General features: G+C 63.7%; 9 protein-coding genes across 9 annotated transcripts; 5 read left to right on the forward strand and 4 right to left on the reverse strand.

Moving 5' to 3' along the window:
* Positions 1 to 610: 610 nt before the first annotated feature.
* Positions 611 to 1922, forward strand: JCM10292_001897 (uncharacterized protein; the record flags this gene model as incomplete). Its single annotated transcript, XM_076645318.1, has 4 exons — positions 611 to 1058; positions 1130 to 1175; positions 1240 to 1691; positions 1795 to 1922. The coding sequence occupies 4 exons, from the start codon at positions 611 to 613 to the stop codon at positions 1920 to 1922; spliced, it is 1074 nt and encodes a 357-aa protein (XP_076508845.1).
* A 608-nt stretch (positions 1923 to 2530) lies between these two features.
* On the reverse strand, positions 2531 to 3156 carry JCM10292_001898 (uncharacterized protein; the record flags this gene model as incomplete). Its single annotated transcript, XM_076645319.1, has 3 exons — positions 2531 to 2561; positions 2689 to 2710; positions 2901 to 3156. 3 exons carry the CDS (start codon positions 3154 to 3156, stop codon positions 2531 to 2533), a joined length of 309 nt encoding a protein of 102 aa, XP_076508846.1.
* A 120-nt stretch (positions 3157 to 3276) lies between these two features.
* On the forward strand, positions 3277 to 5510 carry ICP55 (aminopeptidase; the record flags this gene model as incomplete). The annotated part of the gene is made up of 8 exons (XM_076645320.1): positions 3277 to 3650; positions 3729 to 3802; positions 3865 to 3992; positions 4065 to 4388; positions 4498 to 4726; positions 4799 to 5078; positions 5170 to 5191; positions 5292 to 5510. 8 exons carry the CDS (start codon positions 3277 to 3279, stop codon positions 5508 to 5510), a joined length of 1650 nt encoding a protein of 549 aa, XP_076508847.1.
* A 305-nt stretch (positions 5511 to 5815) lies between these two features.
* Positions 5816 to 10031, forward strand: RAD16 (DNA repair protein RAD16; the record flags this gene model as incomplete). The annotated part of the gene is made up of 14 exons (XM_076645321.1): positions 5816 to 6087; positions 6152 to 7067; positions 7130 to 7344; positions 7422 to 7642; positions 7698 to 7794; positions 7858 to 8098; positions 8245 to 8930; positions 8992 to 9069; positions 9174 to 9371; positions 9466 to 9487; positions 9589 to 9625; positions 9733 to 9772; positions 9835 to 9922; positions 9990 to 10031. The coding sequence occupies 14 exons, from the start codon at positions 5816 to 5818 to the stop codon at positions 10029 to 10031; spliced, it is 3153 nt and encodes a 1050-aa protein (XP_076508848.1).
* A 585-nt stretch (positions 10032 to 10616) lies between these two features.
* Positions 10617 to 16036, forward strand: JCM10292_001901 (uncharacterized protein; the record flags this gene model as incomplete). Its single annotated transcript, XM_076645322.1, has 6 exons — positions 10617 to 10776; positions 10850 to 12225; positions 12284 to 14630; positions 14690 to 14814; positions 14871 to 15854; positions 15914 to 16036. The coding sequence occupies 6 exons, from the start codon at positions 10617 to 10619 to the stop codon at positions 16034 to 16036; spliced, it is 5115 nt and encodes a 1704-aa protein (XP_076508849.1).
* Positions 16037 to 16209: 173 nt separating this feature from the next.
* Positions 16210 to 18733, reverse strand: JCM10292_001902 (uncharacterized protein; the record flags this gene model as incomplete). Its single annotated transcript, XM_076645323.1, has 5 exons — positions 16210 to 17768; positions 17831 to 17853; positions 17915 to 18322; positions 18396 to 18472; positions 18527 to 18733. The coding sequence occupies 5 exons, from the start codon at positions 18731 to 18733 to the stop codon at positions 16210 to 16212; spliced, it is 2274 nt and encodes a 757-aa protein (XP_076508850.1).
* Positions 18734 to 18900: 167 nt separating this feature from the next.
* ARO2 (bifunctional chorismate synthase/riboflavin reductase [NAD(P)H] ARO2) lies at positions 18901 to 20688 on the reverse strand (the record flags this gene model as incomplete). Its single annotated transcript, XM_076645324.1, has 8 exons — positions 18901 to 19045; positions 19111 to 19155; positions 19214 to 19327; positions 19388 to 19695; positions 19756 to 19985; positions 20043 to 20265; positions 20322 to 20399; positions 20599 to 20688. The coding sequence occupies 8 exons, from the start codon at positions 20686 to 20688 to the stop codon at positions 18901 to 18903; spliced, it is 1233 nt and encodes a 410-aa protein (XP_076508851.1).
* Positions 20689 to 21372: 684 nt separating this feature from the next.
* On the forward strand, positions 21373 to 22550 carry JCM10292_001904 (RTA1 domain-containing protein; the record flags this gene model as incomplete). The annotated part of the gene is made up of 5 exons (XM_076645325.1): positions 21373 to 21408; positions 21510 to 21639; positions 21706 to 21787; positions 21849 to 22300; positions 22369 to 22550. 5 exons carry the CDS (start codon positions 21373 to 21375, stop codon positions 22548 to 22550), a joined length of 882 nt encoding a protein of 293 aa, XP_076508852.1.
* Positions 22551 to 22645: 95 nt separating this feature from the next.
* JCM10292_001905 (uncharacterized protein) lies at positions 22646 to 27927 on the reverse strand (the record flags this gene model as incomplete). Its single annotated transcript, XM_076645326.1, has 12 exons — positions 22646 to 22989; positions 23055 to 23061; positions 23130 to 23525; positions 23587 to 23757; positions 23816 to 24121; positions 24179 to 25382; positions 25454 to 25551; positions 25612 to 26534; positions 26603 to 27125; positions 27182 to 27379; positions 27441 to 27506; positions 27565 to 27927. The coding sequence occupies 12 exons, from the start codon at positions 27925 to 27927 to the stop codon at positions 22646 to 22648; spliced, it is 4599 nt and encodes a 1532-aa protein (XP_076508853.1).
* Positions 27928 to 27963: the final 36 nt, after the last annotated feature.

A 27963-nucleotide genomic window follows, 5' to 3' on the forward strand; every position in this document is an offset into this window, starting at 1 on the left:
ATTTGAGAAGCGACTACGGCGCATGGTGGAACAGATCGAGGACGGCGCCGTTCTCGTGATTGAGGGGGAAAGACTGCGTCCATGAGCGGGGACAGTTCGTGCGTTTCGTCCCGCTTCTGCGATTCTCGAATCGTGCGAGACGATCCGGACTAGTGGCTGACTCTGCGCTTTGCTTCCTGCGCGTGAACAGCCACCGCTTGCGACAAGCAGGCAACCCCTTATATTCGAAGAATGACCAGATATTGCTCTGTCACCCGGATGCTGCGTGCGTCTAGGCACTCGTCACCACACCTACCTGTCTGCCCGATTCTCTTGCAACGGAAGGGTCAGTGACCGTGGGATGGCCGCGTCGTACGGCTCTGCGCAGAATCTCGCTTCTCTTGTCGTCGCCATGCCACTGGATGCGACGAGTTTGGCCTTCCGTCTTTCCCTCTTTCGGCCCTTTTCTTGCGCTCTGCATAATCGAGGAGGAGCACGAGAATCGCACACCGGAGTAGGCATCGATTGTATGCCCGCTCGACCTGCTTCGGATGTTCCGGTCCGGCGTCTCTTGCTCGCTTGTCCTCTCGCACCACCGTCTTCGCTTCTACCTGACACACTCCCCGGACCGATGACTTCACTCACAGACCCCGACAAAGGCCACAGCGCCGGCGGGGCGTTCGGCGAGTGGATCACCCGTCCGACTCGTCAGACTGACGAGTGGGACCGTCTGATGACTTCTGTGCGCCCATGCGCCCTCTGGTCGGCGCTCGTCTGCTTCACATTGGCCGTCATCGCCTCTGGATTCGAAGGTCTACCTCCCTTCGCCGTGTTCCGCCTCGCGCTCCCCGCCCTCTTCGACCCTTCTCTTTCGCACATCCACGGAACCGCTAGTACGACGCCTGCCGGCGAACAGGCCAGCGTCAATCTCACCATGGCGAACAGCCACTCGCACATGTCCGCCCAGGCCGTTGTCGCCTTCACCTTCTCGCTGCTCATCGAGACGGCTCCGGCCAGCCCAGGAAGATCCTGGCCGCTCTTCATCTGGTACCTTGCCTCGATGTCCACCTGGCTTTACGGTGCGTAAATTGGTCGAACAAGGGGCGGGACCGGGGGGACAGGCCTGCTGAACAGTGCTTGCGGAGTGCAGCATGGTCGCATCTGTACGGCGCTGTTTGGCTCGATCCGGGCGAGCGGTTTGTCCACTTACTTCTGTTAAGCTGTTCCACGTCCATACTGAGCAGTTTGCTGCCTCTGCAGGCGCTTCACGCTGCAACTCTACGGTGTCGCCGCACTCTGCTTCATCCACGCACTCGCCTTCTGCGCCATCTTTTCCACTCCGTCCCGCCGCAGCTTCATCTCGTGGCTCTTCTTCGTGATCTTGTTCCTCCTCTGGATCATCGACATAGCGCGCCACATCGCCTTAGTGTCCACGCACGACGCCAACGCCGGCAAGACGTTCATCGAGTGCGCCGAGCTCTACCTTTTCGGCCGGTGGAAAATCAAACGCCCGGCTCCGGCGCAGCAGGCCGGCCGCACCGAGGACGTCTCAGGCAAGAGCCACGAGGCCGTCTCGCCGCAGATGGTCAAGGAGTGCGTTGAGAAGGAGGTGCGGTCCCAACTCGGTGCGGAGAAACCTGCGACATCGCAGCAGTTCGAGAACTTCGAGGCTTGGGCACGTGGCGAGATCGACAAGCTGCACAAGAAATCAGGTGAGTGTGGAAATGGGTTTGTCGTTGGTCGGACTTGCGCCGAATTCAACTTGGGTAGGGCGCCCTTGTGTCGCAGGATACGCTAACGAGCATTGAATGGCAGACTGGGCTACGCAGCAGATCGAGCGGCTCCCCAAAATCTCCTTAGACGCCCTCGGATCTTATGTGCCGGCGCCACTGAGGAGTATTCTGCACCTCGACCCCTCGGAGCCAACGGCAGAGCCTTCGTAAAGGTGTGTCATTTGTCAAATCCGGCCCATCAAAAACGCACAAGTCGGAGCTCGCTTCTGACATCCTGACATACTGAATCCTGTTCGTCCTCTGCAGGCCACGCCGCCACGCGACGGACAGAGCATGCGAGCTCTTCGCTTAGGACTTCCAACTCCCGGACAACGCTGTAGATACGCGAATGCACGCATCATGACTCGTCTCACAAGTCCTCACGGTACATAAAGCGAGACCGAGCGAAGCATAGATCTTTGGGCGGCGAAGCAGTTAAGCTTCGGACAGGGAGGACTACGTGGCATTCGCCTTTGATCCGCGAGGAGGTCAAGCAGACGTCTTGTGCAGAGAGCGCGCCGAGAGGCTCTGCCGCAAAGTGACCAATCATCAGGCGATCTGCGATCAGGAGGGCCGCGCTCGCCGTCTTTTGCTTCACGCAAGTGCGACATTCACGAGGGGCCTATTCCCCACGACGCACACACGTAAGAACCGGTACCTTTGCAGCGGAGGTACGGGTCTACGTTCTGTGCTTAATCAACATGAGCCACTTTGCCGGGACCATGGATGGGCAAGGAGCGCGCTTCGCCGGTAAGTAGCATCGTCAGCTTATCGGTCGATCAGATGCCAAAGCAGTCCGATGGACGCACTCTGAATCAGACCCGAGAGAAGATTTGAAGTGCTTGTCAGAAGACGCGAGAAAGTCGACGACGAGGGAATCGAAGGGAGGGCGCCCAAGTGCGGATGGTCGTCGCTTCCAGCGCCGGCTTCGACGTACCTACGCCGCATGAGAACAAGCCCTGCGCAGCAAGATCGGACACAGTGGATCAGATCGAGTTCGAAGGACCGAACGCGAATCAAGCGCACCAACAGCTCCTCTCCGCCGCTGTTGCCAGAGCGCGCGCAGACGAGGTCTTGCAGCCCACCCTTCGCTCAGTTCCGCCAGCTTCGGATCGTCGACAGCCAGCGGCTCGCGGAAAAGACGCGCACTGTTCCGCGCCCGCAGTGCGCGGTCCTCGTTCCGGTAGTCCTGATACTCCTGAAGGAAGCGATCGGCAAGCTCCTCCCAGCCTCTGTACGCCTGATAGAACTCCTCGAGCTCGCGATAGTAGACCGCCGGCGCCTGGGCGTCGACGTTGTCCTCGACCACGCGGGCGAGGTGAGCGGGGAGGATCTTGAGTGTGTCATCCCAGGACAGCTTGGACACGTCAGGCAGGCTCGAGCTCGAGCTCGTAGCACTCTCCATGCATGAGCGCGGTTCTGAGCGTGAGTGGTCGGAAGCAGACGCACGAATCGCGACCGCGGAACCGGAAGTCGCAACTTGCCCTCACCGCCCGCTCTCGGCTGATCTGGGGCTGTTCCGGGCATGAGCACGCCCGCAGTGCGCACTCTGGCCCGCCAGGCCCGCCGCGCACCAGCTTGCCTCGCTTCGTGCTCGTCCCTGTCTCGCTCGCCGCAACCGCCGGCGCCTTCCGCCCGCAACTACGCCTCGGCCGCCTGCGCTCCGCTGAGCCACCCGAGAGCTCCTGCGGGACCCGTGCAGGGCCGCTCGAGCGCGCGCAGCTTCGGACAACCGCTTCCGTCGACCCACCCGCACCTCCTCGCGCCCGGAGAACTCACGCCGGGCATCACAGCCGTCGAGTACGAGCAGCGACGACGGCGCCTCGTAGATCGCCTCGAGGATGGCGCGGTCGTCGTGATCGCAGGGGGGAAGACCAAGTACATGAGCCAGAACATCTTGTGCGTTCCTTCCCGCATTGCTGTGTGACCCGCTCCGAGCCACTGGCTGACTCCGCACTGCGCTCTCTGCACTTTCAGCTACCGCTTCCGACAAGCGAGCAACTTCTGGTACTTGACCGGGTTTGAAGAGCCAGATTCCGCGCTGGTCCTCGGTGCGTCGCTCGCGTGCCATGCCTGTTCGCTCCGCCCATCTGACGTCTCTTCCTCGAGCCAGAGAAAGACAGCTCCGAGAAGGGTTACCGCATGACGCTCTTCTGCAAGTCTAAAGACCCTTACGACGAGTTATGGAATGGCTCGAAGACGGGCCTAGAAGGCGCTCGGGAGGTGTTTGGCGCCGACGAGGTGCGCGATCCGCCATTTTCGCTCTTATGCTGCCAATATGTGCTGACTCGGATTGCGTTTTATTGCACGAAGTCGGTCGACTCGGTGCATTTTGGCCGGCGATTGCAGTCGATCCTGCAAGACCGGTCGGGCCCCGTCTACATCGACTTCCCGCCGCTCTCCCCCACGACCTTCTCTCGCACACGCCCACGAACGTCTGCGACGCGCTCCTTCCTCGACTACCTCTCATATGGCGGGAGCAAGAAGGACGAGGTTGACGAGCTCATGGGCGCGCTCGACAAGCGCGACGTGCGCAGCGCGGCGAAGGAGGTTGAGCGCCTGCGGCTCATCAAGAGTGAGGCGGAAGCGAAGGTCATGCGCAAGGCGGCGGACATCAGCTCGGCGGCGCATGCCAAGGTGCGTTGCGGGGATTGCGCTGCCCTCTCCCCACGCCCGGACGTTAGCCGTCTACGACGGGTCCGCGTGTCTCCGGACGACACTGAATAGCTCAATGTCCGACCCACAGGTTATGCGCTTCGCACGGCCCGGCCTGACAGAGCACCAGCTCGTCTCGCACTTCGCCTACCACACCTCGTTGCGCGGCGCGACACGCGAGGCATACGTGCCTGTGTGCGGCTCGGGGGAGCAGGCGCTCACCATCCACTACCTCGACAATAACCGCCCGCTGAAGCAAGGCGAGATGGTGCTGCTCGACGCAGGGTGCGAGTTCGGAGGCTATGCGAGCGACATTACCCGTGCGTCGAGCCCTCTTTGTCTGTCCCGTGCCGTTGACGCGGCTGCTGATCAGTTCGCACAACCGCACGCAGGCACCTTCCCCGTCTCGGGCAGCTTCTCGACGGCGCAGAAGCACCTGTACGAGGCGGTCCTGCGCGTCGAAAAGGCGTGCATCACGCACTGCCACGCGTCGGCCAATCTTTCGCTCGAGGAGCTGCACCGCATCTCGGTCGACCTGACGCGCACCGAGCTCCGCGACCTCGGCTTCCACCTGAGGGGCGGCGACCTCGAGCGGGTGCTGTACCCGCACTTCTTGACGCACCCGCTCGGCGTCGACTTGCACGACACGATGTCGTTTGGCCGGAACGAGAAGTGCGTGGTGCTCTGCTCATACTCCTGTCTGCGCCTTCTGTCGGCGCTTTCGAGTGGATCTGACCGGCGCTTTCTGTGCGCGACTCTGCAGGATCGAGGCAGGGATGGTCATTGTGCATTCGAGTCTACCGCGCTCTCACGAAGCCGTCGCAGCTTCTTCCGCAGTGACGCCGTAGACTTGGGACTGACGCGACTCGCCTGCCGGCCCTGCAGACGATTGAGCCGGGCATCTATGTCCCGCCGCTCGCGCATTTCCCAAAGGGATTCCACAACCTCGTCGTGCGCATCGAGGACGAGGTGCTCGTGCGCGACGACGACCAGGTCGTGCTGAGCGTCAACGCGCCGAAGGAGCTGGCGGACGTCGAGGCGTGCTGCCAGGGCTTGCTAGACGGCGTTGCAGGACGAGAAGACCCCTGGGAGCAGCAGAAGTAGACGCGCGATGCAGTAGACGCTTGTCCGAGTCGACAGTCGGGGCGAGAAGAAAACCTTGTCAAGGTCAACGCGCGAGATGTCAAAAGTGAGCGCGACTGCCAGGTGTCGCCGTCCCTTCGAGCTGTCCGGGGGAAGCGCGACTGGCTCTGTCTCCGCCACCCTCGCCGCTCGCGCCAGAGCGCGCACGAGAGCACACAGCGCACGCAGCAGAGCCCAGCAGAGCTTTGTCGCGCTTGCTGCCCGCGCCCCGTCTCGCGCACCGTCCCTCATCGCCACCTCCGCACTTTCGCTTCCTCGCGCCGGCCATGGCCCGCCCGCGCCGCTCGAGCACCCGCCAGTCGAGCGTGACCATCCTCTCGTCCGACTCGGACGACGACACCAAGCCCTCGCGCACCGCTTCCGGCTCCCCCAGCACCGCCCCGACCAGCGTGCGCGGGTCTGAGAGCACCGCGACCGGGGGGAAGAATGGCACGGGGGCCGCGAGGAGCCGCGCGATCAAGGCTGAGGACTACGATGACGGCTCGGACGCCGACGAGATGGACGTCGACGAGGACCACAGCGGAGCCGCGACTCCCAGGTCCGCCTCGCTCCCTGCTCTCGTCGATCACAAATGAGGCGCTGACAGCTCTCGTCGTGCGCAGCTCTCGCGGCACTCCCCGCCGCTCGGCTGCCGCTGCCGCTTCGAAGAACCTCGTGCCCAAAACGTACAAGCTTACCGACTCGGAGGCAGAGGCGAGCGCCGCGACCGACTCGGCCGAGGACGTCAAGCCCGCCATCAAGAACAAGGGCAAGGGCCGCGCCATCGTCCTCTCGTCCGACGACGACGACGATGACTTCGTCCAGCCGAAAAAGGCAGAAGACGAGGACGAGGAGGACCAGCTCATGAGCGACGGCGGCGGCGACGACGACGAAGACCCCGGTGTCGTCAAGGCGCGCGAGCTCGCCAAGAAGCTCAAGGGCTCGCTCGCGACTTCGGCGAGCAAGAAGGGCAAGGGCAAGGCGTCGGACGCGGCCGAGGTCGGGCGCAGCGTGTCGCGCCTGCTCAAGGGCAAGGGCAAAGCGCGCGCTCCGTCCGTCTCGGACGACGAGGACCGCAAGCCTCGCTCAAAGAAGGTCGCTGCGTCGAAGGGCAAGGGCAAGGGCAAGTCGCGCAATGTCGCGCCGCCTTCGAGCGACTCGGACGACTCGGACGGGTCCGACTTCGCCCCGAGTGCATCGTCGGCGCACTCGGACTTTGACGAGGAGGTGGACATGACCGACGACGACCTCCTCGTTGACGGCGAGAGCGGCAGCGAGGCGGCCGAGACGATGAGCGGCGTCGATGCCGAGAGCGAGGACGACCTCAAGCCGAAGCAGAAGAAGAAGGCGACCGGGTGGAAGAAGAAGGAGCAGGACGAGGACGATGCGGCCGAGAAGGAGCTCGAACGCGCTAACGGAGAAGGCGAAGAGGGCGACGAGGCCGGCGTCGGCAAGAAGAAGAAGAAGAACAAGGTGCCGCTGCGCAAGGGCGCCGAGTTCTCCAAGGCCGACAAGAAGGCGCTGCGGAAGATGACGAACGTGCGTGCTTCCGCTTTGTGTGTGGGATGATCCCAGGCTGACGAGACATTCGCTCTGCACAGGCCCAGAAGACGACCTTCTACCTGGAGAAGAACCACCCCGAGCTCGTCACGGTCTGGAAGGACCTCGCCGACACGCCCATCACGGCTGTCGAGCGCGCTGTGCAGCCCGCGGGCCTGACGCAGAAGCTCCTGCCGTTCCAGCTCGAAGGGCTCAACTGGCTCGTCAAGCAGGAGCAGAGCGCGTTCAAGGGTGGCTTCCTCTGCGACGAAATGGGGTACGTGCAACATTTGCCTGCATAGCGGAGTTTGCCTGCATAGCGGAGGCAGTGCTGACTCTCCATCGCGCGTGCAGCATGGGCAAGACGATTCAGACGATCTCTCTCATGCTGTCCGACTGGTCGCCCTCGCGCCCGCACGGCTCGACACTCGTCCTCGCGCCGACCGTCGCCATCATGCAGTGGAAGAGCGAGATCGAAAAGTTCACGACCGGCTTCAAGGTCCTCGTCTTCCACGGCACGAACCGCCTCAGCAGCGTCAAGGAGATGGAGAAGTTCGATGTCGTCCTCACCAGTTGTGCGTTCCCTCTCTTGGACTTGCTCCGTGTCCGTACTTACTCCGAGCGATGTAGACGCCGTGCTCGAGTCGACATTCCGCCGCGAGCACAAGGGCTTCACCAAGAAGGGCAAGGTCATGAAGGAGGACTCGATCCTGCACAAGATGAAGTGGTGCGTTGCTGAGCTTGCTTCGGTGTTGGCGTCATCCTGCTCACCACCGCTTGATCCGCACAGGCACCGTGTCATCCTCGACGAGGCGCACAACATTAAGGACCGTCAAGCCAACACGGCCAAGGCCGCATTCGCGCTCCGCGCCCACTTCCGCTGGTGTCTTTCGGGCACGCCGCTGCAGAACCGCGTCGGCGAGTTGTACTCGCTCATCCGCTTCGTCGGCCTCGACCCCTATGCGCACTACTATTGCAAGCGCTGCGACTGCAAGAGCTTGCACTGGCTGTGCAACAAGGGCCCCTGCTCGGTGCGTCGCCGTTTCCGCGTACTCGCTACTCTATCCGTGTCGTTTGGGTCTAGGGAAGAGGCGGCTGACCCAAGGCTTCATCTATCCATCCCCTTCGTCCGCCTTCCTTCTTCTCTCCCCCTCGTATGTTGTTCCCATCACTACAGTCCTGCGGCCACTCGGGCATGCAGCACGTGTCGTGGCTCAACCAGGAGATCCTCCGGCCGATCCAGTACAACGGCGCCACGTCGGAGGTCGGCAAGGTTGCATTCGACAAGCTCAACATGCTCCTCCGCCGCATGATGCTGCGCCGTACCAAAGTCGAGCGCGCAGACGACCTCGGCCTGCCCCCGCGCATCGTCAATGTTCGCCGCGACTACTTCACCGAGGAGGAGGAGGAGCTGTATCAGTCGCTCTTCCGCGACGTTAAGCGCAAGTTCAACACGTTTGCCGACGAGGGCACGGTGCTCAACAACTACTCGAACATCTTCACGCTCATCACGCGCATGCGTCAGATGGCCGACCACCCGGACCTCGTCATCAAGTCGAAAACCGCCCAGCCTGTGCAGCACGCCGCAGCCGACCTCCCGCAGGAAATCATCACGTGCCGTCTGTGTCTCGACGAGGCCGAGGACGCTGTCAAGACGTCGTGCCGGCACATTTTCTGCCGCGAGTGCGTGCGCCAGTACCTCGAGACGGCGATCGAGTTCAAGCCCGAATGCCCCGTGTGCCACCTCCCCATGAGCATCGACCTCGACCAAGAGGCGATCGTTGTCGACGAGACGGGCCGCCAGGGCTTCCTCGCGCGCATCGACCCGACCAAGAGCCGCACGAGCACCAAGATCGAGGCTCTGTGCGTTCCGCTTATCGTCTGCTCTTCTGCGCTGCTTTCGCTGACTGCCTCTCCTCAACAGCCTCGAGGAGCTCAGCAAGACGCGGAGGGAAGACCGCACCTTGAAAACGCTCGTCTTCTCCCAGTTCACGACCATGCTGTGCGTGGGCGCTTCCTTCCAAGCGGGCTCCTGGCGGCCGTTCGGCCGTCTCTATCAGTGCTCCGTGCTAAGTCGAGATGGCGCTGACACATGTGTGCCTGTAGCGACCTTGTCGCCCGGCGCCTTCAGCTGAGCGGGTACAAGTATGTGCGCCTCGCAGGCACGATGACGCCGACCGCGCGTGACAACACGATCCGGCACTTTGTCGACGACCCCGAGTGCACCGTTTTCCTCATCTCGCTCAAGGCCGGCGGCGTCGCGCTCAACCTCGTCGAGGCAAGCCGCGTCATCCTCCTCGACCCGTGAGTCTCGCTTCCCGCATCCCTACTCTGTCCTGGGTGCCAAGCGCTTCGCAATCCTGAGTAGCGCCATGCTGACGTTCATGTGAGCGTGCAGCTGGTGGAACCCCGCCGTCGAGGTGCGTCTCAGGCCGTTCTTCGGCTCGCTTACACCCGCTTGGCGTCTCCTGAATTTTTCCGAGTTCCGGACTGACCACCTCTCGTGCTTCTCTCTGTACAGCTGCAGGCTATGGACCGCACGCACCGCATCGGACAGCGTGAGTCAGACTGCTGAAGTCGCCGTGTCGCCGTGAAACGTCTACTGACCTTGCTTTCTCGCCCCGCGTTTGCCCCGACCGTGCTCTGGACGTCTCGATATGTATAGATCGTCCCATATCTGTCAAGCGCCTCATCATCGAGAACAGGCAAGTCCAAAGCCTGTGTCTACCTTTTTTCGCCATACTGACGTGCCCTCTTGCATCCTCAGCATCGAGTCGCGCATCTTGGAACTCCAGCGCAAGAAGGAGCACCTCGCGGCGTCGACGCTCGGCGACGATGACAAGGCCATGTCGCGTGTGCGTCGTCTTCTTCGCGCCTCGTTTTTCGGATGATGGGACTCACGATCTTCCTTTCGATGGACAGCTCACTCCTGAGGACCTTGCGTTCCTCTTCTCCGCCTCGTAGGCCCTGAGACGGAGAGCTTCCGGGTACACGCCCGATGCTCACGGAAGAGGTGGTGGTGATTAGGAGGAGCCAGGTTGCTTTTCTCGATTTCGGGTTCTCGTTTCATCTTGTCTGTAGCCTTTCATGCTCTCTGTGCGCGCTGCAACGCGCCTGTCTACTCTCTCTGTGAGAGCTGGAGCTTGCCGTTCGCCGTAGCATCCTCTTCGCAAAGATGCTGACGATGGAACGAAGCGATTTTCGCAGACTGGAGGAGCTGCGAGTTGGCTGCGAGACTGGGAAGCGACGAGCGGAGACTGTGCCGATAGACGAGAGATCTGCACCTGATCTGCACGACTGCAAGGAACGCGGGCGCTAGCGTGGGCGCAGCCGGCACCAAGGGGCGCGCGGAGCACCGTCTCGTCCTCGCGCTCACGCTGGCACGGCCGTCAACCAAAGCACGCAGCGCTGTGACGCCTGGACAGAGACCCAGCGCACCGCAAGCAGCACAGCTTGGTGCATCCACCCCTCGGCCCGGCCAAGGCGAGCGAGCGCGCACCTTCTGCGCCTCGATCATCGTCCAGATCGCGCCGACGAGCAGACGCAGCCATGGACCGCGTGCCCTCGCCTGCTGGCTCGCAGGCAAGCACGAAGTCCGATGGGACGCCTGCGCCTGGTCCCTCGAGCTCGCGCGACCCTGCGCCGCCAGCTGACGCTCCCTCTGCAACCCGGCCACGGACACGGCGAATGGCATCGCGCAGGTCCCTCGGTGCGTGCGACAGTGCTCGGCCGAAGGTCACCGCCAATTGCAGACGGCCTAGCTGACGATCGACCGTCCACAGGGAGCGGAGCGCCTTCCTCGTCGACGAGTCCTCCTCCTCAGCCGGGCACTTTCCTCACCCGCTTCCTCGGCAGCATCCGCCCGACTGCCGCCAGCCCCTCCCGACCACATCTCCCGCGCAGCCTCTCGAGCCCCATGCCGCCGAGGGCGAGTGCCGAGCCAGACGGTCCACCTCCGGCAACTCCATCAACTCTCGCCATTCCCGGCGGCTTTCCTCTCTCTCCCAGCTCGAATGGCTCCAGCGGCGCTGCTCCGCAGTCGCAGTCAAGTTCGCCCTCTAGCAGCTTGAAGCGCTTCCGTCCGCCATTCCCGCGCGGCGGGTCCAGCGGCCGCAGCCAGCGATCCGCATCGAGCAGCTCGCCTGCCGCTTCGCCGGGACTGGCTGAAGCGGGGGCGCTCGCAGCGACGTCGCCAGGCTCTCCCGCGACGCTGCGAGGCACGGAGCGGGACCCGATGGACGTGGCCTTCGGAGGAGAAGCAGGGCGGCGAGATGGGTTGCGGCGACGAAGCAGTACCGTCAGCCAGATGACGGTGCAGGCGCACGATCACGCGTACGCGTCAGGGCAACCGCTTGGGACACCATTGGAGCCGATCGACGAGCCCGAACACGGCGCGCAGCCCCGCCTCGCCCAGTCCCTCGAGCTCATCGCGACCCTCCTCCCGCCTGCACTCCTTCTGCTCTCGCAACTCGGCCCGACTCATCTGTTCTCTCCGCCACTTCAGCTGCCTGCGCTCTTTGAAACCACCCTAGCCGCCTCTGCCTACCGCAAAGCGAGCATCTCGTCTGCGACCGGCTCGAACGCCCTCCTCTCGTCTGCCGCCAGCATCGCTTCAACCGCGACAGGATCTACCACTTCGGCCTCGACTTCCTTTTTCTCCGGCCTTCCCACGACGGAACACCTCATCCCCACACACTCGCACGAGCTGCACGCGCCGAGCACGCTCTCGATCCCCGCCGTCTCCGCCGCAGCCATCTGGCGGCTCTTCCGCGGCTTCGAGTGGATTGGAGAAGTCGGCAAGGGCGAGCAGCCGCTGCCGCCCTCGCCCATACCGCGTCACCTGGGCGGTCAGGGCGGTGGACCGCCGCTCGAGCCCGAGGACGACCCTGAGCAAGTGTTTGATTTCCCGTCCCTGATCCAGGGTGTCGCAGACGTGCTCGCTGCCGATGCTGCAGCGCGAGGCATCGAGCTCGTCGTCGGCCAGGTCGGATCCGGGTCGGCGCCGAGCCCCGCCACGACTCCCGGCGTGGACGGGCTCGGCCAGCCGCACGAAGGCGCCAACGGCGCTGGTACGCACGTGCCGCGACCGAAAGATACGGAGACGAGGGAGTTGTTGGTGCGCGCTGACGAGCGAGCATGGAGCGTTGCGCTCATCTGGGTATGTGTACCATCGGAGTCTCTGAAGCGATCGTCTTCCTGACTTGGCTGCACCGCAGGTCCTGCATCACGTGCTCGCTGCCGCTTCGAGCGGCTCGACCGTCCACATCAGCTTCCTCGCGACGGCGGCAACGCCTCCCGCGTCTCCCAGCTCATCCCGCGCCTCCTCTCCCGAGCCCGACGCCCGCCCGTACCCGCCTAATTTTTCGCCATCGCGACCCCAAAAGTGGTGGACAGTCTCGCTCGAGATCCTGGTCACGGCGCCCTCGCTTCCAGCGCCTCCTCCGTTCATCGACGAGACCGCTGCGACTTCCCCTCTTCCTACTTTGCCCGACCCGCCCTTTGAATCCGCTTTCGCCAAGTCGCTGTTCGCCCTCGTCCAAGTCGCCGTTGCACCCTCGCTTCAGGGCGATGCGTCGACCAAGTCGTGGGCGCTCGAAGCGCTCCTTCCCGCCGCTCGGCCGAAGACGCAGTCGATCGCCGAGGATCCGTCGACGCTCCTCGGCCGCCGACGCGCCAGTCTCGAGACGACCGTCGGACAGGAGCCGTCGATGAACAATCTCAAGCGCTTCGCCGAGACGGCGCTCAAGGGGCACAAGGTCGCCCTGCACGCTGGCGAGACGAGCGCGTTCGCGCGCCACCTGACGACGTACCTCGCCGGATGGGGCATGGACGTGCAGCACATCCCGATCGAGCGCGAGGCGCTCTCGTCCGGCAGCGCGGCTGCCTACGGTGAGAGCAGGGCGCCGCGGCCGGGCGGGAGCGGCGGGACGAGGTTCGACTCGGGCTTCGAGACGGCAGCAAGCTCACCGAACGGCGCACCCGAGAATAGGACGTCTGACACGAGCGCGGCGAATGACGCGATCTCGAGTCTCGTCATCATCGACGACGACGTCTCGACACTTCGTCGGCTACTCGTCTCGCTGCGGGCGCCACCGATTCAGCACGGCAACAGTCTGATGGCGAAACGACCTCAGCTTGCGGCGCGACGAACGCGCTCGAGCCCGCATGTTCGGCAGCTGCACCAGGTCCAGCAGGGGCTCTCGCAGCAGGCGTCGCAGTGGGTAATCGTGCACTTCGCCAGCCTGACCCACTACAAGGCGATCAAAGAGATCGTGCAGGACACGCTCGCGCTCAGCAAGAGCCCCAACCTGCCCGAGGTGCTCGTCGTGCCCAAGCCAGCCGGCCCGCGCCGCATCATCACGGCCATCTGGACTGCGCTCAAGCGTCCCGCCGTTGATCCGTCGCTCGCGCCCATTGCGACATCGCCGAGTTCGCCTGGCATCCAGTACTGGACGCCGCGCCTCTCGCCCGCCCTCGCCAAGGAGCACGAGTTCGACTTTTCGACAGGTGACGCGGCAAAGCCGGACGCGACATCGGGGGCAACGCTCGGCAAGCCGCGCACGCCGCCCGTCCACCACCAAGGCGGCGGCGGTGCGCCGTACGGACCGATGCCGCCCTCGCCGCTCGGCCGCGTCTCCGACTCGCAGGATTCGTACTTCTCGACCGTCACCGAGGAGTTGCGCGACACGCCGAGCGAGGGCATGATTGTCCAGAGCCCCGACGGCCGGTCAGGCATCTTCTTTCAGCCTCAGCCGCGCGCCTCGAGAATGTCGTCGATGCGCGATCGCATGCGTCAAGCAAGCCAGGGCGGCGACAAGGCGCCGCCGACTTCATCGGCCATCCTGGAGGAGGGTTCCGCATCTGATCCGCCGCCGAACCGCGTAGGCAGCGAGCCGTCTTCGGGTCCCCCGTCGCGAGTCTCGACCGCTGCGCCGCACGAGATCGGTCTGGGTTCGTCGACGGGCCAACGCCGGGCGGCTTCGAGCGCCGTCGCTGGGCAGCCGCTCGGTCCCAGCAGCGAAATCGTCTCGCCCGTCGCGTCAGTGCCGCCCGGCACGCCTGCGCTTGCGCTTAGCTCGTTCATCACGGCGGCGCAGTCGCGCGCGAACGGAGAAGACGTCTCGCCTGACGAGGTGCCGTCGGCTTCGTCGACCAGTCCCCTCGGCGAGGCGCTCTCGCGGCAGGTGTCGGGAACGTCGTCGGCTCGCGCAGCTGGTGCGGCATCGCGGCGCAGCTTGAGCGGGTCGAGCGGCAGTGCAGGCGCGACAAGTCCGGGCCCGACGCTGACCTCGCCGCGTCCCACCGGCACCCATACGCCCTTGTATTCCCCTCGCCGCGGCACTTCGAGCGGGTCGCAATCGCCCGTGGTCTCACCTCACGCTCCCTCGCCTGCAGCCAACGCTGCCGCCGCAGCGGGCGCCGCGGCGGCCAAGTCGTTCGCGCAGCCGCCAGCATCGCCCAAGACGGCCAAGGCACGCGCCGGTCCACCCAAGGCCCGCAGAAGATCGAGCCGGAGGGGCACACTGCCGGCCGTTCCGCCCATCAGCGTGCTCATCGTCGAGGGTGCGCTGCTTGCTCGCATTCTCCGGTCGAACGCGTAATGACTTTATCCTCGCGCGCAGACAACCCTATCAACCAGACCATTCTGTCGATGTTCATGAAGAAGAAGGGTATCAGCTACAAGGTCGCAAAGGACGGAGAGCAGGCGGTGCAGATGTGGAAGAAGGGCAACTTCCACCTTGTACTGGTGCGCACACTCGACCCCACTCATGCGAAGCTTGCGGCTGACGACTTCGGCATCAGATGGACATCCAGTTGCCCGTCAAAGACGGAATCGAGGCGACGCGCGAGATCCGCGAAGCCGAGCGGCTCAACAACATCGGGACCTTCATCACGACGCCCAGCTCGGACATCACCTCGCCCATGTCCAGCGCGAGCAGCACGAATCCTTTCAGTCAGCCCAACTCGCCGCTGCTCAACATGCCCGTCATCATCGTCGCCCTCACCGCCTCGTCGCTCCAAGCGGATCGAGTCGCGGCGCTCGCGGCCGGTTGCAACGACTTCCTGACGAAGCCCGTCTCGCTGGTTTGGCTCGAGTCGAAACTCGTCGAGTGGGGCTCGATGGCATACCTTTCTGGCTTCAGGCGCAAGTCCGACACGTCGGACACGTCGACAGTGTCGAGTACCCGCTCGCCGACGCCTGCCAAGCGCTCGCCGCCGACCAAGGCACCACCGAGTTTCTCTATTGAAGCCGCCTCGCGAGCCGACAACATCTCAGCGCATCTGCACATCGAGCGACCGATCTCACGGGCCAATTCGCCAAGCGGCGTACGCGATGCGGGGCTTGCTTCGATCGCCGGCTCGCCCTCGACCTCGCCCGAAGCTTCGCCGCCGACCGGCCTGGACATCGCAACAGCCCCACCGCTCGCCAATGCGGTTGCAGCGCATAACCTCCAACCGAGCTTCACCCTCACCTCGCCGACGCCCGATCAGACGCCTGGTCCCGTGCCTGCTATTCCAGGCGCGATGGCGACCCCTGCACCCGCCGCTGGCGGCGACGCGCAGGAGACACTCGACCGTGTTGAGGAGAAGCTTGTCGGCCTCGTGCAGGAGCAGGAGGAGAAGGGCGGCTTTGCGCCGGCTGGCACGCCCCAACGGCCGGGGCCGACGCCGCTTCCGCCGTCTGTCGTCACGGCGGGCGACCCGTCCCTCGACGATGTCTTCGCCGAGAGCCAACGCTTGATTGCGGTGGGACGCGATCGCTCGGGCAGCGCTAGCTTCGCACAGGTGCGTCTCTTAGTCTCCAATTCTCGTGGACAGCATGCTGATCCAAGGCCCCTTCTCAGGCCATCTCTGAGTCTGGCGTCTCGTCCGAAGCCAACTCTGCTCGCGGCTCGCAGAATTCGGCAGAGCGGCTGCATCGCCAGCAGAACTGCCCGACCAAGGTGGCCGCGCCTCGCGACGAGTAGATTTCCTCTTTTCCCATCTCTCTCTCTTTCTCTCTCTCTCTCTCGTTGGTTTTACTCTGCACTATACACGCTGCATTCTCCCCCGGATACCCTTTTCCCATCGTCGCGCTCGACGTATCTCGCTTTTGATCGGACTGCAATGGCCTGTCGCTACCATTGCTCAATGAAGACATCTACGTGAGAAGGCTTTTGATGGTCCGTGAGAGCCGACTCGCCTCGACGTCGTGGTCCATCGCGACCACCTCAATCTCGCCTCCATCCTCTGCAAGCGCGCCGAGGCCCGCTGCGAAGCTGCGACAGCGAGTGGTGCCGAGCCACGCGTTGACCCCGCCGGGTCCGCGGCACCAGATATGATAGCGTAGCGAGGCTGCTGAGTGCACAGAGGCTAGTGAGGGCGAGTGGCCGGCAAAGGGGATGAGGTCGACGGTCCAAATGAGTTGAGAAGAGTCGCGATCGTACGAAAGCTCCGAGAGCGAGTACAGCGGGTGGGACGTGACGCGCGAGGGCTGGATGCTGATGCTGCCGACGAAGATGGTCTGCGAGATGGGCAGCTCGAGGGAAAGGTGCATCGTCCGTTGACCAGTCGATGCGGGAAGCCGGTGCACGACGGTTGTGCGCGTCCACTCAGCCGTCAGGGGCAAGTCGATCGGAGCAGTGCGACCCTTGAGTGCCGTCTCGATTGCCGGGGAATGAAGGCGCGGGATGACACCTGTGCCGCCCGACATGCTCTTCCAGATGACCGAAGTCGTCACGCTCACCTCGCGCGTTGTCGCAGGAAAGGCGAGCGCGTGCATCGGGACACGCCGCAGCTCGGCTGACGTCGTTGGCCCGTCTCGCGCTTGATCACCCTCGAGCGCTGCCACAGTCACCTTGAGCGCACGCGGACCCTCCCATGCATCGTCTTCGACGAGCTCAGTCTCGATACCCGGCGGACGAGCCGATCGAAACAGAAGCGAAGGGTGCGCCTCTGCGTGGGCGACGTCGGTCCAGCCTCTCCCAGCGCCTGCCGCACTGTCAAGCACGCTCTGGCCTTCGACGAAGAAGCCGTGGCCGGATCCGGCGGAGAAGTTGGTGTAAAAGCGAAAGTCGGGGCACGGCGTCGGGCGTGGCGTCGGTTGGAAGTCGGCGATGGGACGATGTGTGATGCTGAGCTCGGATCCAGGTGGAGGTGCGAGTGGTGCGGTGTAATCGAAAGAGGGCGGAATTGGTTGGCGGAGGGGCAGCGGGAGAGGCGAGGCGGAAGGCGCTGTCGCAGCGGCCAACTGGCGAGCGCGCATCACGCCTCGCTGCTCGCGCCGCTCGCGCTCGTGTCTCCGTCGCTCAGGTTCAACCGACGGCGTGGTTTGTTCGGTCGAGAAGAGATAGTCGTCATCCGCCTGCCACCGGGCGAATCCTTCGGGCGAGCCGAGCGAATGCGCGAGGGACTCGGCTTCGACGGTCCATCCCGGCGCGAAGAGCGCTGTCGAGAAGCCGGAAGGAGTGCCCGGCTGCCCTGCAGCTATGGTATGAATGGCCCTCCACGTCTCGAAACCGCCGCCGCCGTAGCTGCCGCGCCCGAAGACATCGATGCCAAAGTACACATCTTTGCGTCGCTTCGGATCGAGGCCGTCGATGAGGCGCGCTGTCAAAGCGACGTGCTCCGGCCGCCACCAGTAGTTGAGGAAGATGCCGTCGCACGCTTCGAAGAAGGGAAGGTTCAGGTCGGTGACCGCGTTCTGCCATGCGAGGCGCCCTAATGGAGCATCGCAGTCAGCTTTATGCCAGCTCTGTGGACGTCGAGCAAGCACGGGGTACCTTGGGTCGTGACAGCGTCGTACCTACGAGATTCTCGTTGTCATGAGCCTCTGCGCGACAGGTCAACAAAAGAGCGATGCGCACCAGATCACTTCTCCCCCTGGTACCCTCTTTGAAATCTCCGCGCGAAAGTATCGCAGCCAGGTAAGCAGCGCAAGAGCATGCTCCCTTGCAGTGTCTCGCCCGTCCGACCCTGCTTCGAGGGAATGCTTGTCGCCGCCTAGCTCGACCTCGACGTTGACGAGCCAGCCCTCGAAGCCGCGATCAACAGCAAGGTCGACGAGGTAGTCGGCATAACGGGTCGAGAGTCTGTTGAAGCGACTTGCCGGCGGAGAGGGTGCGGAAGAAGCGGCAGATGGCGAGACCAGCTCGACGATGTCCTCGCGCCCAGCGTCCCACTCAAAGATCAAGGTGCCCATGATCTTCGTGCCGTTGACGTGCGCGGAACGAATCCAGTCGGGCGGCGGGCAGGAGACGCGGTGATGGGAGAAGCTGCGCGAGGAGGAAGAGGTGAGCGAAAACGCCGTATGGTGCAGCTCGCGCCCACGTGTAGATCCCAACGCACTAGATAAACGTATCGACGAGGTGCCAGCGCCCGCCAAAGGTGTACCCGCGCTCATCGTCCTTCTCGCAATAGCCGCCCTGCAGTCTATCTCATCAGCGCGCGAGCCACCGCCAGGAGCTTGAGGAGCGGACCTTGTAGTCGTGACACACGAGCAGCCTCCCGCGCCCATCCTGAGCGCTCTCTGCCGCCGCGAGTGGAGAGTACGGGACGGGTGGAGCCGCAAAGCGATCCTTCGGCGGGCGGGGCGACTCGGCCCATGCGGCAAGCTCTGCTAGCGACGAGAAGTAGTCTGGAGTGTTCGGCGACCGACTCGGGCCGGCGGCAGGCGCGCGAGGCATGCGCGAGATGAGCGACGTGAGCGGAACGAGCGATGCGCGAGGAGCCCACCGACTCTTCCGCAGAGGCTTGTACTGCCCGAGCTTTCGCTCTCAGCTGGAGGCGCAATTGATACAGCAATGCGAGATGCAGAAAGACTCGAGCCGACCGTCTACTCCAAGGACCTCCCTCACGCCTGCTGCGTCTTGACAATCTCGTCGACAATCTCCTCTGCCTTTTGCGGAGGCGGAAGCGACATGGAAGGCGGGAGAGGAGTCTCGAGGGGCGGGAGGAGGGATGCGGACGCCTGGCGGGCATTCTGAATAAGGACGGCGCTGCAAAACGGCAAAGTCGGGTCAGCACGCGGGCCTGTCCCGAGTGGATACCAGCTCGCACGCACTCCATGATGACGAGAGCAGCCATCGCCTCGACGATGGGCACGGCGCTGTGCAAGGAGCGGGAATCAGCTTTCGGCCAGTATGCACGGCAGAGCGCCAACGCACCGAGGCACGACACACGGGTCGTGACGGCCGCGAGTCGCGAGGACGCCTTCCTCGCCCGAGTACTTGGCCGTCGTCTGCTCCTGCGAGATGGTCGCCGGCGACTTGAACGGGACCCTGCGAACATTCAGAGGATGAGTTCGCTCCACCACAGAAGGCAGGCAAGGCACGGCGCACTTGAAGTAGATGTCCTCTCCGTTGCTGATACCGCCTTGGACACCACCGCTCCGGTTCGTCTTGGTGCCGAGCTTGCCATCCGCCTTCTTGACAAACGCATCGTTGTGCACCGACCCAGCCACCTCGGTGCCCTTGAAGCCCGAGCCGATCTCGAAGCCCTTGGTCGCCGGGATCGAGAGCATGGCGTGCGCGAGCTTGGCCTCGAGCTTGTCAAAGACGGGCTCGCCGAGACCGACGGGGCAGCGGCGGATCACGCAGGTCACGGTGCCGCCGATCGAGTCGGCCTTGCTCTTGGCCTCGACAATGCGCTGATTGCAACGATCTGGTGAATAAATAGCGTAGTTGAGATGAGTGCGAATCGTACGCACCTCCTCCATGAGGTCGGCCGTCTCCTGATGCGGGCAGCGAACCGAGTTCTCGTCGACCTTCTCGCGCGTGATGGTGCTCAGGAGCTTGAGGTAGTCCTCGCTGAGGAGGTCGTTGTCCGTCTCCGAGTCGGGCATGTGCACCTTGCCGACGGACGAAACGAACGCGACAATCTCGACACCGTACGCCAGCTTGAGGTAGCGTTCAGCAATGGCACCCGCCGCAACACGGCCTGTGGGGCGAAGACCGATAAGCTGGTAAAGCAAAGAGACTAAAAGTGCGTACGGACCGATCGTCTCGCGCGCACTGCTGCGCCCACCACCGCTGCTCGCCTTGATGCCGTACTTGAGGAGGTAGGTCCAGTCGGCGTGGCTCGGGCGCGGGTAATGGTCCGTCTCGGTGTAGTCATGGGGGCGCTGGTCCTTGTTGCGGACCATGAGACCGATGGGCGTGCCGAGCGTGACGCCGGCTTCGACACCACTCTGAATCTGCACAGCGTCGGCCTCGTTGCGCTGCCAGACCGCGCTGGTTAGCTCGAGCGAGATCGACGGGGGGAATGGCAGCGCACGGGAGTGGTGAGTGCGCTCTGGCCGGGGCGGCGGCGGGTCATCTGGGGCTGGATATCGGCATCCGAGAGGGGCATGCCCTGGACGAGGGGTTGCAAGGTAGGTCAGCATCGGCGTCCTAGGCTGGTAGAAGGAGCTGGCAGAGAAGCTCTAGCTGCTACAGAAGCTCTGGCGTGCACAAGCCATCGCCTCAAGCCATTGCCAGCCCACGATCGCCTCGTCAAGAAAGTCGCCTTGATTAAGTCCAAGGTATCGCCGAAAAGGCAGGCAGGGACGTACCGGGGGGCATCCTTCGATGATCGCACCGACCGAGGCGCAGTGGGACTCGCCATAGGTGCTGACCTTGAAGATGCTGCCGAAGGAGCTCATGATGGAGATGGAGCGGAGGAGAGCGAACTTGACGGGATCGGGACGAGCGTCGGTGGCGGGGCTCTGTGCAGCCTTGTTCGAAGCAGTCGAGTGATTCTACGCTCGCGCAAGTCCTGGCAGAGAGGGCGAAGGTGCGGCTGCTCGACCTTCGCCGTCGTCTTTCTCCTCCGAGTCAACTTCCGACAATCCGTCTGGCAGCGTCCTGAGCAGAGCTGCGTGGCTCCAAGCTACTACAATAACCGCTTTGACGCTCCTCGACATTCCAAAAGCTCCGTCGAGGCTGCTGTGGGCGTGCTCTCCTCGTCTGCTTTCCTCTGGTTTCCCGAACTTCGCTGCTCGCATCCCGCATCGTCCGCGATCTTCTCGAGCTCCCCGATCTCGAGGAACGTTGTCTCCAAGCCTCAGCGCGTCACTGCTCCGCGGATTCGCCTGCTTGTTGTGCTCCTGGTCTCCTGTCTCGGCCGTTCGTGAGCCCGACGCCCGACCCCTCAGAGCGCCATGAGCGCTTTTCGAGCGCTCTTCGCGGCTCATTCTTCTTTCTCTACGTCTGCAGAGACCCACTTCAGCACTCGACAGAACAGCAGGCGCGCTCTCCCGCTTGTCCCGTGCGAAGAGGGTGAAGTTGACGTCTTCGGAAATTGCCTCGATCAGACGCGTTCACGCCCTCACTTCGACCGCCTAGCGATGTCCGACGACAACCGCCTCGACTTCAACATCTACGTGAGTCTGCGCTTAGGCGATCTTACTGCATCGCCGGCGCAATGAGCGCACTGTCGCCTGGTCCAGTTGCGATGGACGAGTGACCTTACCCGCACGTGCAGGGATATGATCCGTCTCTTGCCGCAGCAATCATCTTCCTGGTCGCTTTCAGCCTCAACACGACCGTCCAGCTCTACCGCGTCTGCCGCTCGCGCATCTGGTGGCTGTCTGTCCTCCTCTTCGGAGGTGTCGGTGAGTCTTGCTCGCGATTTCATCCCTGCTTCCTTGTACACTTGTACTGACACGTTCAGGGCGTAGCCGAAATCATTGGCTGGGTTGGACGGCTGTGGTCCTCCATCAACGTCTACCGCCTCGAAGCCTTTCTCATCCAGACCATCTGGTGCGGCGCTGGGACACAGCGGCACTCTCTGCTTCGTGTCTGACAGGCTCTTCTGTTCCAGTCTCGGCCTTGCACCAGTCTTCTTCTCTGCCGCCATCTACGCCCTGCTCGGCGTAATCATCGCCTCAATCGGACCGCAGTACTCGCTCCTCCGCCCGCGGACCTACCTTCTCGTCTTCTGTACCGCCGACCTCGTCTCAATTGTCGTGCAAGCCGTCGGCGGCGGCATGTCGGCCACGGCGCTCGCAACCGACACGAGCCCGCGCACCGGGTCCAACGTCATGGTCGCCGGGATCGCATTCCAGCTCTTTGCCATGCTCGTCTTTTCCTCCCTCGGCGTCGTCGTCTGGCTCCGCGCCCGCAAAGACCGGTCGTACCGCGAGCTGGATCACCCGCAGAAGGGCAACCTGAGCTGGCTCGGCTGGGGCCTTGCGTGGGCCTCTCTCTGGATCATCGTCCGCGGCATCTACCGCACCATCGAGCTTGCCGACGGCTGGACTGGACACCTGATCCGTGCGTTGCTTCCTAAAGTACTGTTTGGCCTTTGAGCAATGCGACTGACGAGCTTTCGATTCCTGCAGGCAATCAACCGTACTTCCTCGTGCTCGACGCGGCCGTCATGGTTCTCTGCCAAGCGACCTTCTGCTTTGTCTGGCCGAACCAGAGCGGCGCAGTGTACCCAAGGTCGCATGACAACGGCAGCGACGATGGTCTGACAACTCCAGCGTCAACCTCGCCGAAGCAGGAGAAGCTTGCTGTCTAGACCGTACCACAGCCGTATGCGAAATGCGAATGTACAGTCGTTACAGGGTTCAGCCTGCGAGTCCCCCTCTGCCGCGCGTCCCCGCCTGACAATGCTCAGCCGTTCCTCGTGAGCGACAGCTTGACCTGCGCCTTCTCAACCTTCTGCTTCTTCTTCTCGTCATCGTCATCGCGGTTCGGGCTCTTGAACGCCTCGACGACGAGCGGGAGCCACGCCGCGAGGCGCGCGTCGAGCGGCGCGGCCGGGTCGCGCATCTTGCGCTGGAACAGGTCGCGCCACTTTTCGCGCAGGACTTTGATCGCCACGGCCGACTTGGGGTCCTCGAGGCGCGTGCGGATCTTGCGGTCGATCGAGAGCGAGTGCGCCGGGAGCTGGAAGTCGGCGTTGCCGCAGAGGAGATAGACGGCGCGCTCGTCGACGGCGCCCGACTCCCAGACGTCTGCGAGAGTGTGAGTAGTCAGGAGGCGGATCACGACGGATGTTCGGCAAAGCGACGAAGCGTACAGAGTTTCTGCGAGATGGAGGAGTCAGTCAAGTCGTTCATGCGCAAGGGTAAGCGTGACTGTCGTCACGACGCACCTTGGTGTGCATGGCTGTGAAGTAGGCAGCGAAGCGAACACCAGGGCCAAAGTCGACGCGACGACCGGGCGTGAAGTTGACGCTCGAAGGGTGGATGGCCGCCGGGGCGCTATTGGCGAGTGTGCGAAGCGAGCCGTTCTGGGGGTCGATGACGAGGAGCTTGGGATACATGGAGGCGGCGAGACACGCCATGACAGTGCGCGGGTCGCGCGAGGCAGAGTCGAGCTCGGCGGGGACGCGCACGAACTTGGTGCGCGACTTGCCGTAGCGCGTCGACGAGAGCTCGCGACGCTCGGCGTTGGTGACGTTGACGAAGCCAGCGTCAACGAGGAAGGAGAAGAACTGCTGACGCAGCTCTTCCACTTGCTGCAGGTTCTGCAGCGAAAGGAAGTTCTTCTGCAGGCGGCGAAAGCTGTGTGAGCGGGAGAATCGGCTGCGTGGGGAGAACGCAACGCACGCGGCAAAACTCGCGCTCGTAGTTGTTACTGCATGCCTCGCGCCAAGAGCAGTAGGCAGCGTAGGTCGTGAGGAAGTCGGACGCTTCGACCCGGAAGCCGCGCTTGACCTGGTCGGCCTCGCTTTCGCGGCCAAAGGGGGTGACCCAGACGCTCTTGCTATTGAGTGCGGCCTGCGAGCATGACTCGATGAGCTTGAGAGACAAGCAAGAGGCTGTGAGCGTGACATACGGTGATGGTGAGAGCGGCGTCGAGGCAGTTGAAGATGCAGGACATAATGAGGAAGACGCCCAGGTGCACGTCCATTGGAAGCTTGGCGAGATGGCGACCGAGCGGTGTGATCTCCTCCGTCGTCGTCAACGCCTTGACCTCGATCAGAGCGCCGATGGCACGCTGAATGTTGACGGGCGTCGGCGGGTCGAGCGCTTTGAGGAGGGTTTCCTCGATGCCTGTGCTGCCGATCTTCATGATCTTGATGCGCAGCGCAAGATCCTGAAGCGAGAGGCGCATCATTTCGGGCTGAGGGTGCTCTTGCATCTGAAGGTGCTGGAGTGGTCAGCTGGTGCAGGCCGCGGAGCAGCGAAGCAAGCTCACGTAGGTATCATGGCGGTGCTTGGTGAAGAGGTGGAAAGCAATGCCTTCGCGAACGCGACCCGCGCGTCCACGTCGCTGAGCCGCGTTCGACTGAGCAACGAACGTTTCGACAAGGCGGCTGATCTGGCGCTTCTCGTCAAAGCGCATCTCGCGGTGCTTGCCCGTGTCGATGACGGCCGTGATGTCGGGGATGGTGACGCCCGTCTCGGCGATATTGGTCGAGATGACGATCTTGCGCACGCCCGGGCGCGGGACGTTAAAGACGAGCGACTGGTTCTCGTTCGAGATGGTCGAGTGGAGGGGAAGGACGATGAATTGATTCGAGCCGAATGCCTGATGCGCCTCGAGCATGTCGGTGAGGCGGCGGATCGACTCGAGCGAGGGCATGAAGACGAGGATGGCGCTCGAGAACTGGACGAGGTCGGGCCGGTAAAAGCACAGGTTCTCGAGGAGCATCAGGATGAGGTCAAAGTTGATCGCGTGATGATCCATGCAGTCGAGCGTGATCCGGCTCTGCTTGGAGATAGGCACCTGCGTAACCTCGGCGGCGGACCCGGGCGGTGTGTCCTCGTCCTCGTCCTCGTCGTCCGGCGGCGCGTCCTCGTAGCCCTTGCGCGGCTTGCTGCCGTACGCGCGCTTGTTGCGCGCGACGTACGGCGAGTCGGAGTGCGGGTCGAGGCGGTAGCGAGTGAGCTCGACAACGTCCTCGAGGTAGTACGTCGAGACGGGGAACGTGCGGCCGGGCACGCGCACGACGGGGCAGCCGCCCATGTACGCGGCAATTTTCTCGGCGTCGACCGTGGCCGACATGAGGATGACCTTGAGGTCCTTGCGGTGCTCGAGGATCTCGCGCAGGACGATGAGAAGGAAGTCCGAGTCGATCGAGCGCTCGTGCACCTCATCGATGATGATGTGCGTAACGTCCGACAGCGACTCGCGGCCCTCGAGCATGCGGAGGACGATACCCGTCGTGGCGTACACGATGCGAGTCGACGCCGAGACAGCCGAGTCGAGGCGGATCGAATATCCAACGTACGAGTTGCGGGTGCCGCACGCGTTGGGCGGCTCGCCGAGTTCCTGCGAGACGCGCTGCGCAAGCGAGATGGCCGAAATGCGACGAGGCTCGGTACAGAAGATCTTGACGTTGCGGCCTATGCGCATGTCGTGCTCGAGGATGAAAGACGGGACCTGCGTAGACTTGCCGCTGTACAGACGAGAGATTAACAGCGTCAGTCTGACATCGGGGACGGCGGAGGTCAATAGACGCGAACGCACCATCCCGTCTCACCGCAAAGCACGATGCATTGCGAGTCCTCGATAGCCGTCATGATGGAGGAGCGGTACGCAGCGATGGGCAGGTTGGCGCGTTGACGCTGCGAAAGACAACAGTCAGTTGTGGGAGGCAACAAACAGGCAGAAGAGGATGGGCATACAAGCATCTCCTGGTACGACGGCCACGCCTGCCGCGAAAAGATGTCGTATTGAATGCGCTCGGCCTCCTCCTGCGTCGTCTCCCTGCGCTGCGCAATCCCATTCGACTCGACCGCGGGCCTCTCGGACTTCACCGCGCGCTGGTCGCGGCTCGGCGCCTCCTGGCAGCGGGGCTCGGCGAGGAGCTTGTACGTCTTGAGCTTGATGCGGTACTCTTCCTCGTCCTCGGCCTTGCGCTTGGCAACGAGCTCGTCCCACAGGTCGCGGAAGACGGTCGGGAGCGCCTTGTTGACGGCCATGCCGGCGCCCTGCGCGCTCGACGCGACCGCGAATAGCGCGAGCGTCGCGACGTAGTCGTATGCCTGCTTCTGGTCCCAGCACGCGACATCGTCCATCGAGAAATACTGCGTGCGCCCGCCGTGCTCCGCCCAGCGGATCGTGACCGATGCACGCACGGCGCGGCTCCGGCTCAAGACGGAGAAGACGACGGTGGCGTATTTGTCGAGCTTGCGCACCGTTTCCTCGAGGCTGACCTTGGGCGTCTTGCCCGAGAAGTGCTTCGGGAGGGCCATGTTGCGAACCGGGATCGTCGTGCCTTGCTCGGTCACCTCCTCGGCAGGCATCTCGTCGAGCATGTTGCCGAAGAAGTCGCCGTCCTCGCCATTGTCGTCGTCGCCAGCGCTGCCATTGACAGAAGCCTTGGCTGGCGAAGACGGGGAGCCGGACGAGCCATTCTCGGCGGGCGTCGTCGAAGCCGAAGCTGTGGTCGATGCAGCCGTGATCTCGGCACTAGGCGCGAGGCCCTCGGCGGAAGAAGCGGGAGCGGCGGGGGCGCCCGGAAAGGCGCTGTCGAGCTGAGTCCCGTTCAGGCGCGCCGAGAGCTGCGCAGCGTCAAGCTTGGCACGCTCCTCGCGATAGAGTTTCTCTGCGCAGTGTCGAGTGGCGTTAGCGTCTCACTGACCGCAATGAAGCAAAGGATCGTCATCGACGAACCGGCATCGACCTTTCTGAACGTGTAGTCGGACTCGGCCGCCTTGATCTTGTCCCGGAGCAGCTCGCTCTGTGCCTCCATCCACTTTTCCTGCTCCTCACTCAGCGCCTGGCCGCCCTTGCGGTCACCTTTGCCCTTGGTGATGCGCTTGTGCGTCGCCTGTGCGCGCTGAATCTCGGACAGCTGCACCTTGAGCCGCGCGTACTTGACATTGGCCGCGTCGACCTCGTCGCCCGCGTCAGACGCGGCAGACGCCGCCGCGAGCTCCTTGTCGAGCTCGTCGCCGTACGCGAGGATGCGCGCGCGCAGCATCGCTTCGGACGCTTCGTCCGTCGCGGGCGGCGCAGCGGGCGCGGGGGAAGAGGGCGTCGCCGCCTTGTTCGGCGCGACGGCGGGAGACCGGATCGTGCTCGCCTTGGGCGAATTGCCCGGGCGGGGAGTCGGCGGAGCACTCTCAGAGATGGGCTCAGGGGCAGCAATGGGGCCCTCGCAGGCGAGCTCGCCCGTGTCGGCGTGGAGGAAGAGCTGCAATCGGGAGGATCAGCAAGGGTTCCAGTCGTGGCCAAGCCGAGGTGGCGCACCCAGTCGAGACACTCGTCGAGCTCGAGCGTCTTGACCTTGCGCAAACATTCCTCAATGCGCTCGCTCTGAAAGCCGAGCTGCTCGAGGATGCCGTACAGCGTCGCGACCTTGGCGATGACCTTGTCTTGCGAGTCATATATAGGCTGTGGCGCGTCGGCTTCTTGCTCGGCGAGGGCGAGCTCAAGAATGCGGCGCTTCTGCAAGAATGAGGGTCGGGTCAGCGAGTCCAAGGGGCGCGCGAGAGCCCGGGCAACGCACCAAATCCTGCTCTTGCCAGAGGTAGCTCGACATGGTCTTCGAGATCCGACGCTCATAGTCAAAAACCTGCGGAGGAGAAGTTGTTAGTTATCATGCGCCGAGGTGAAGCGTCAAGAGGGCGCACCTTGACGATGCGGGAGATCTCCTTGTCGCATCCGGGACGGATGCGGTCTGCGAGCTCCTGCAGCTCCCTCCTCTCGACGACCTCGGGGTCGTCCCAGTCCTCCTTTACAGCTGCCGTTCCGTTCGCCGCTGCACCCGCCTCTCCCGGCGCCGCGCCATCTGCGCCGTCACCGGCCCCTGCACCCTCGCCCGCCTTGGCGCCGCCGTCTGCGCCAGCACCCTCGACGGCTCCACCGGCTGCCGCCTCTGCAGCCGCCGCCTCCTCCTCGGGATCCTTCCGCTTGGGGACCGACACGGTCGCGAACCCGCGCGCGTTGCCGGCGGCCTTCTTCTTCTTTGCGGCCGACGACTTTTTGGGCGGCATGGCTCCGGACGACTGATCGATGTGCCGTTCTCGTCG

The sequence above is a fragment of the Rhodotorula paludigena genome, assembly GCF_050403205.1.
Source record: "Rhodotorula paludigena JCM10292 DNA, Rt_paludigena_JCM10292v1_ctg1, whole genome shotgun sequence".
Lineage (NCBI taxonomy): Eukaryota > Fungi > Basidiomycota > Microbotryomycetes > Sporidiobolales > Sporidiobolaceae > Rhodotorula > Rhodotorula paludigena.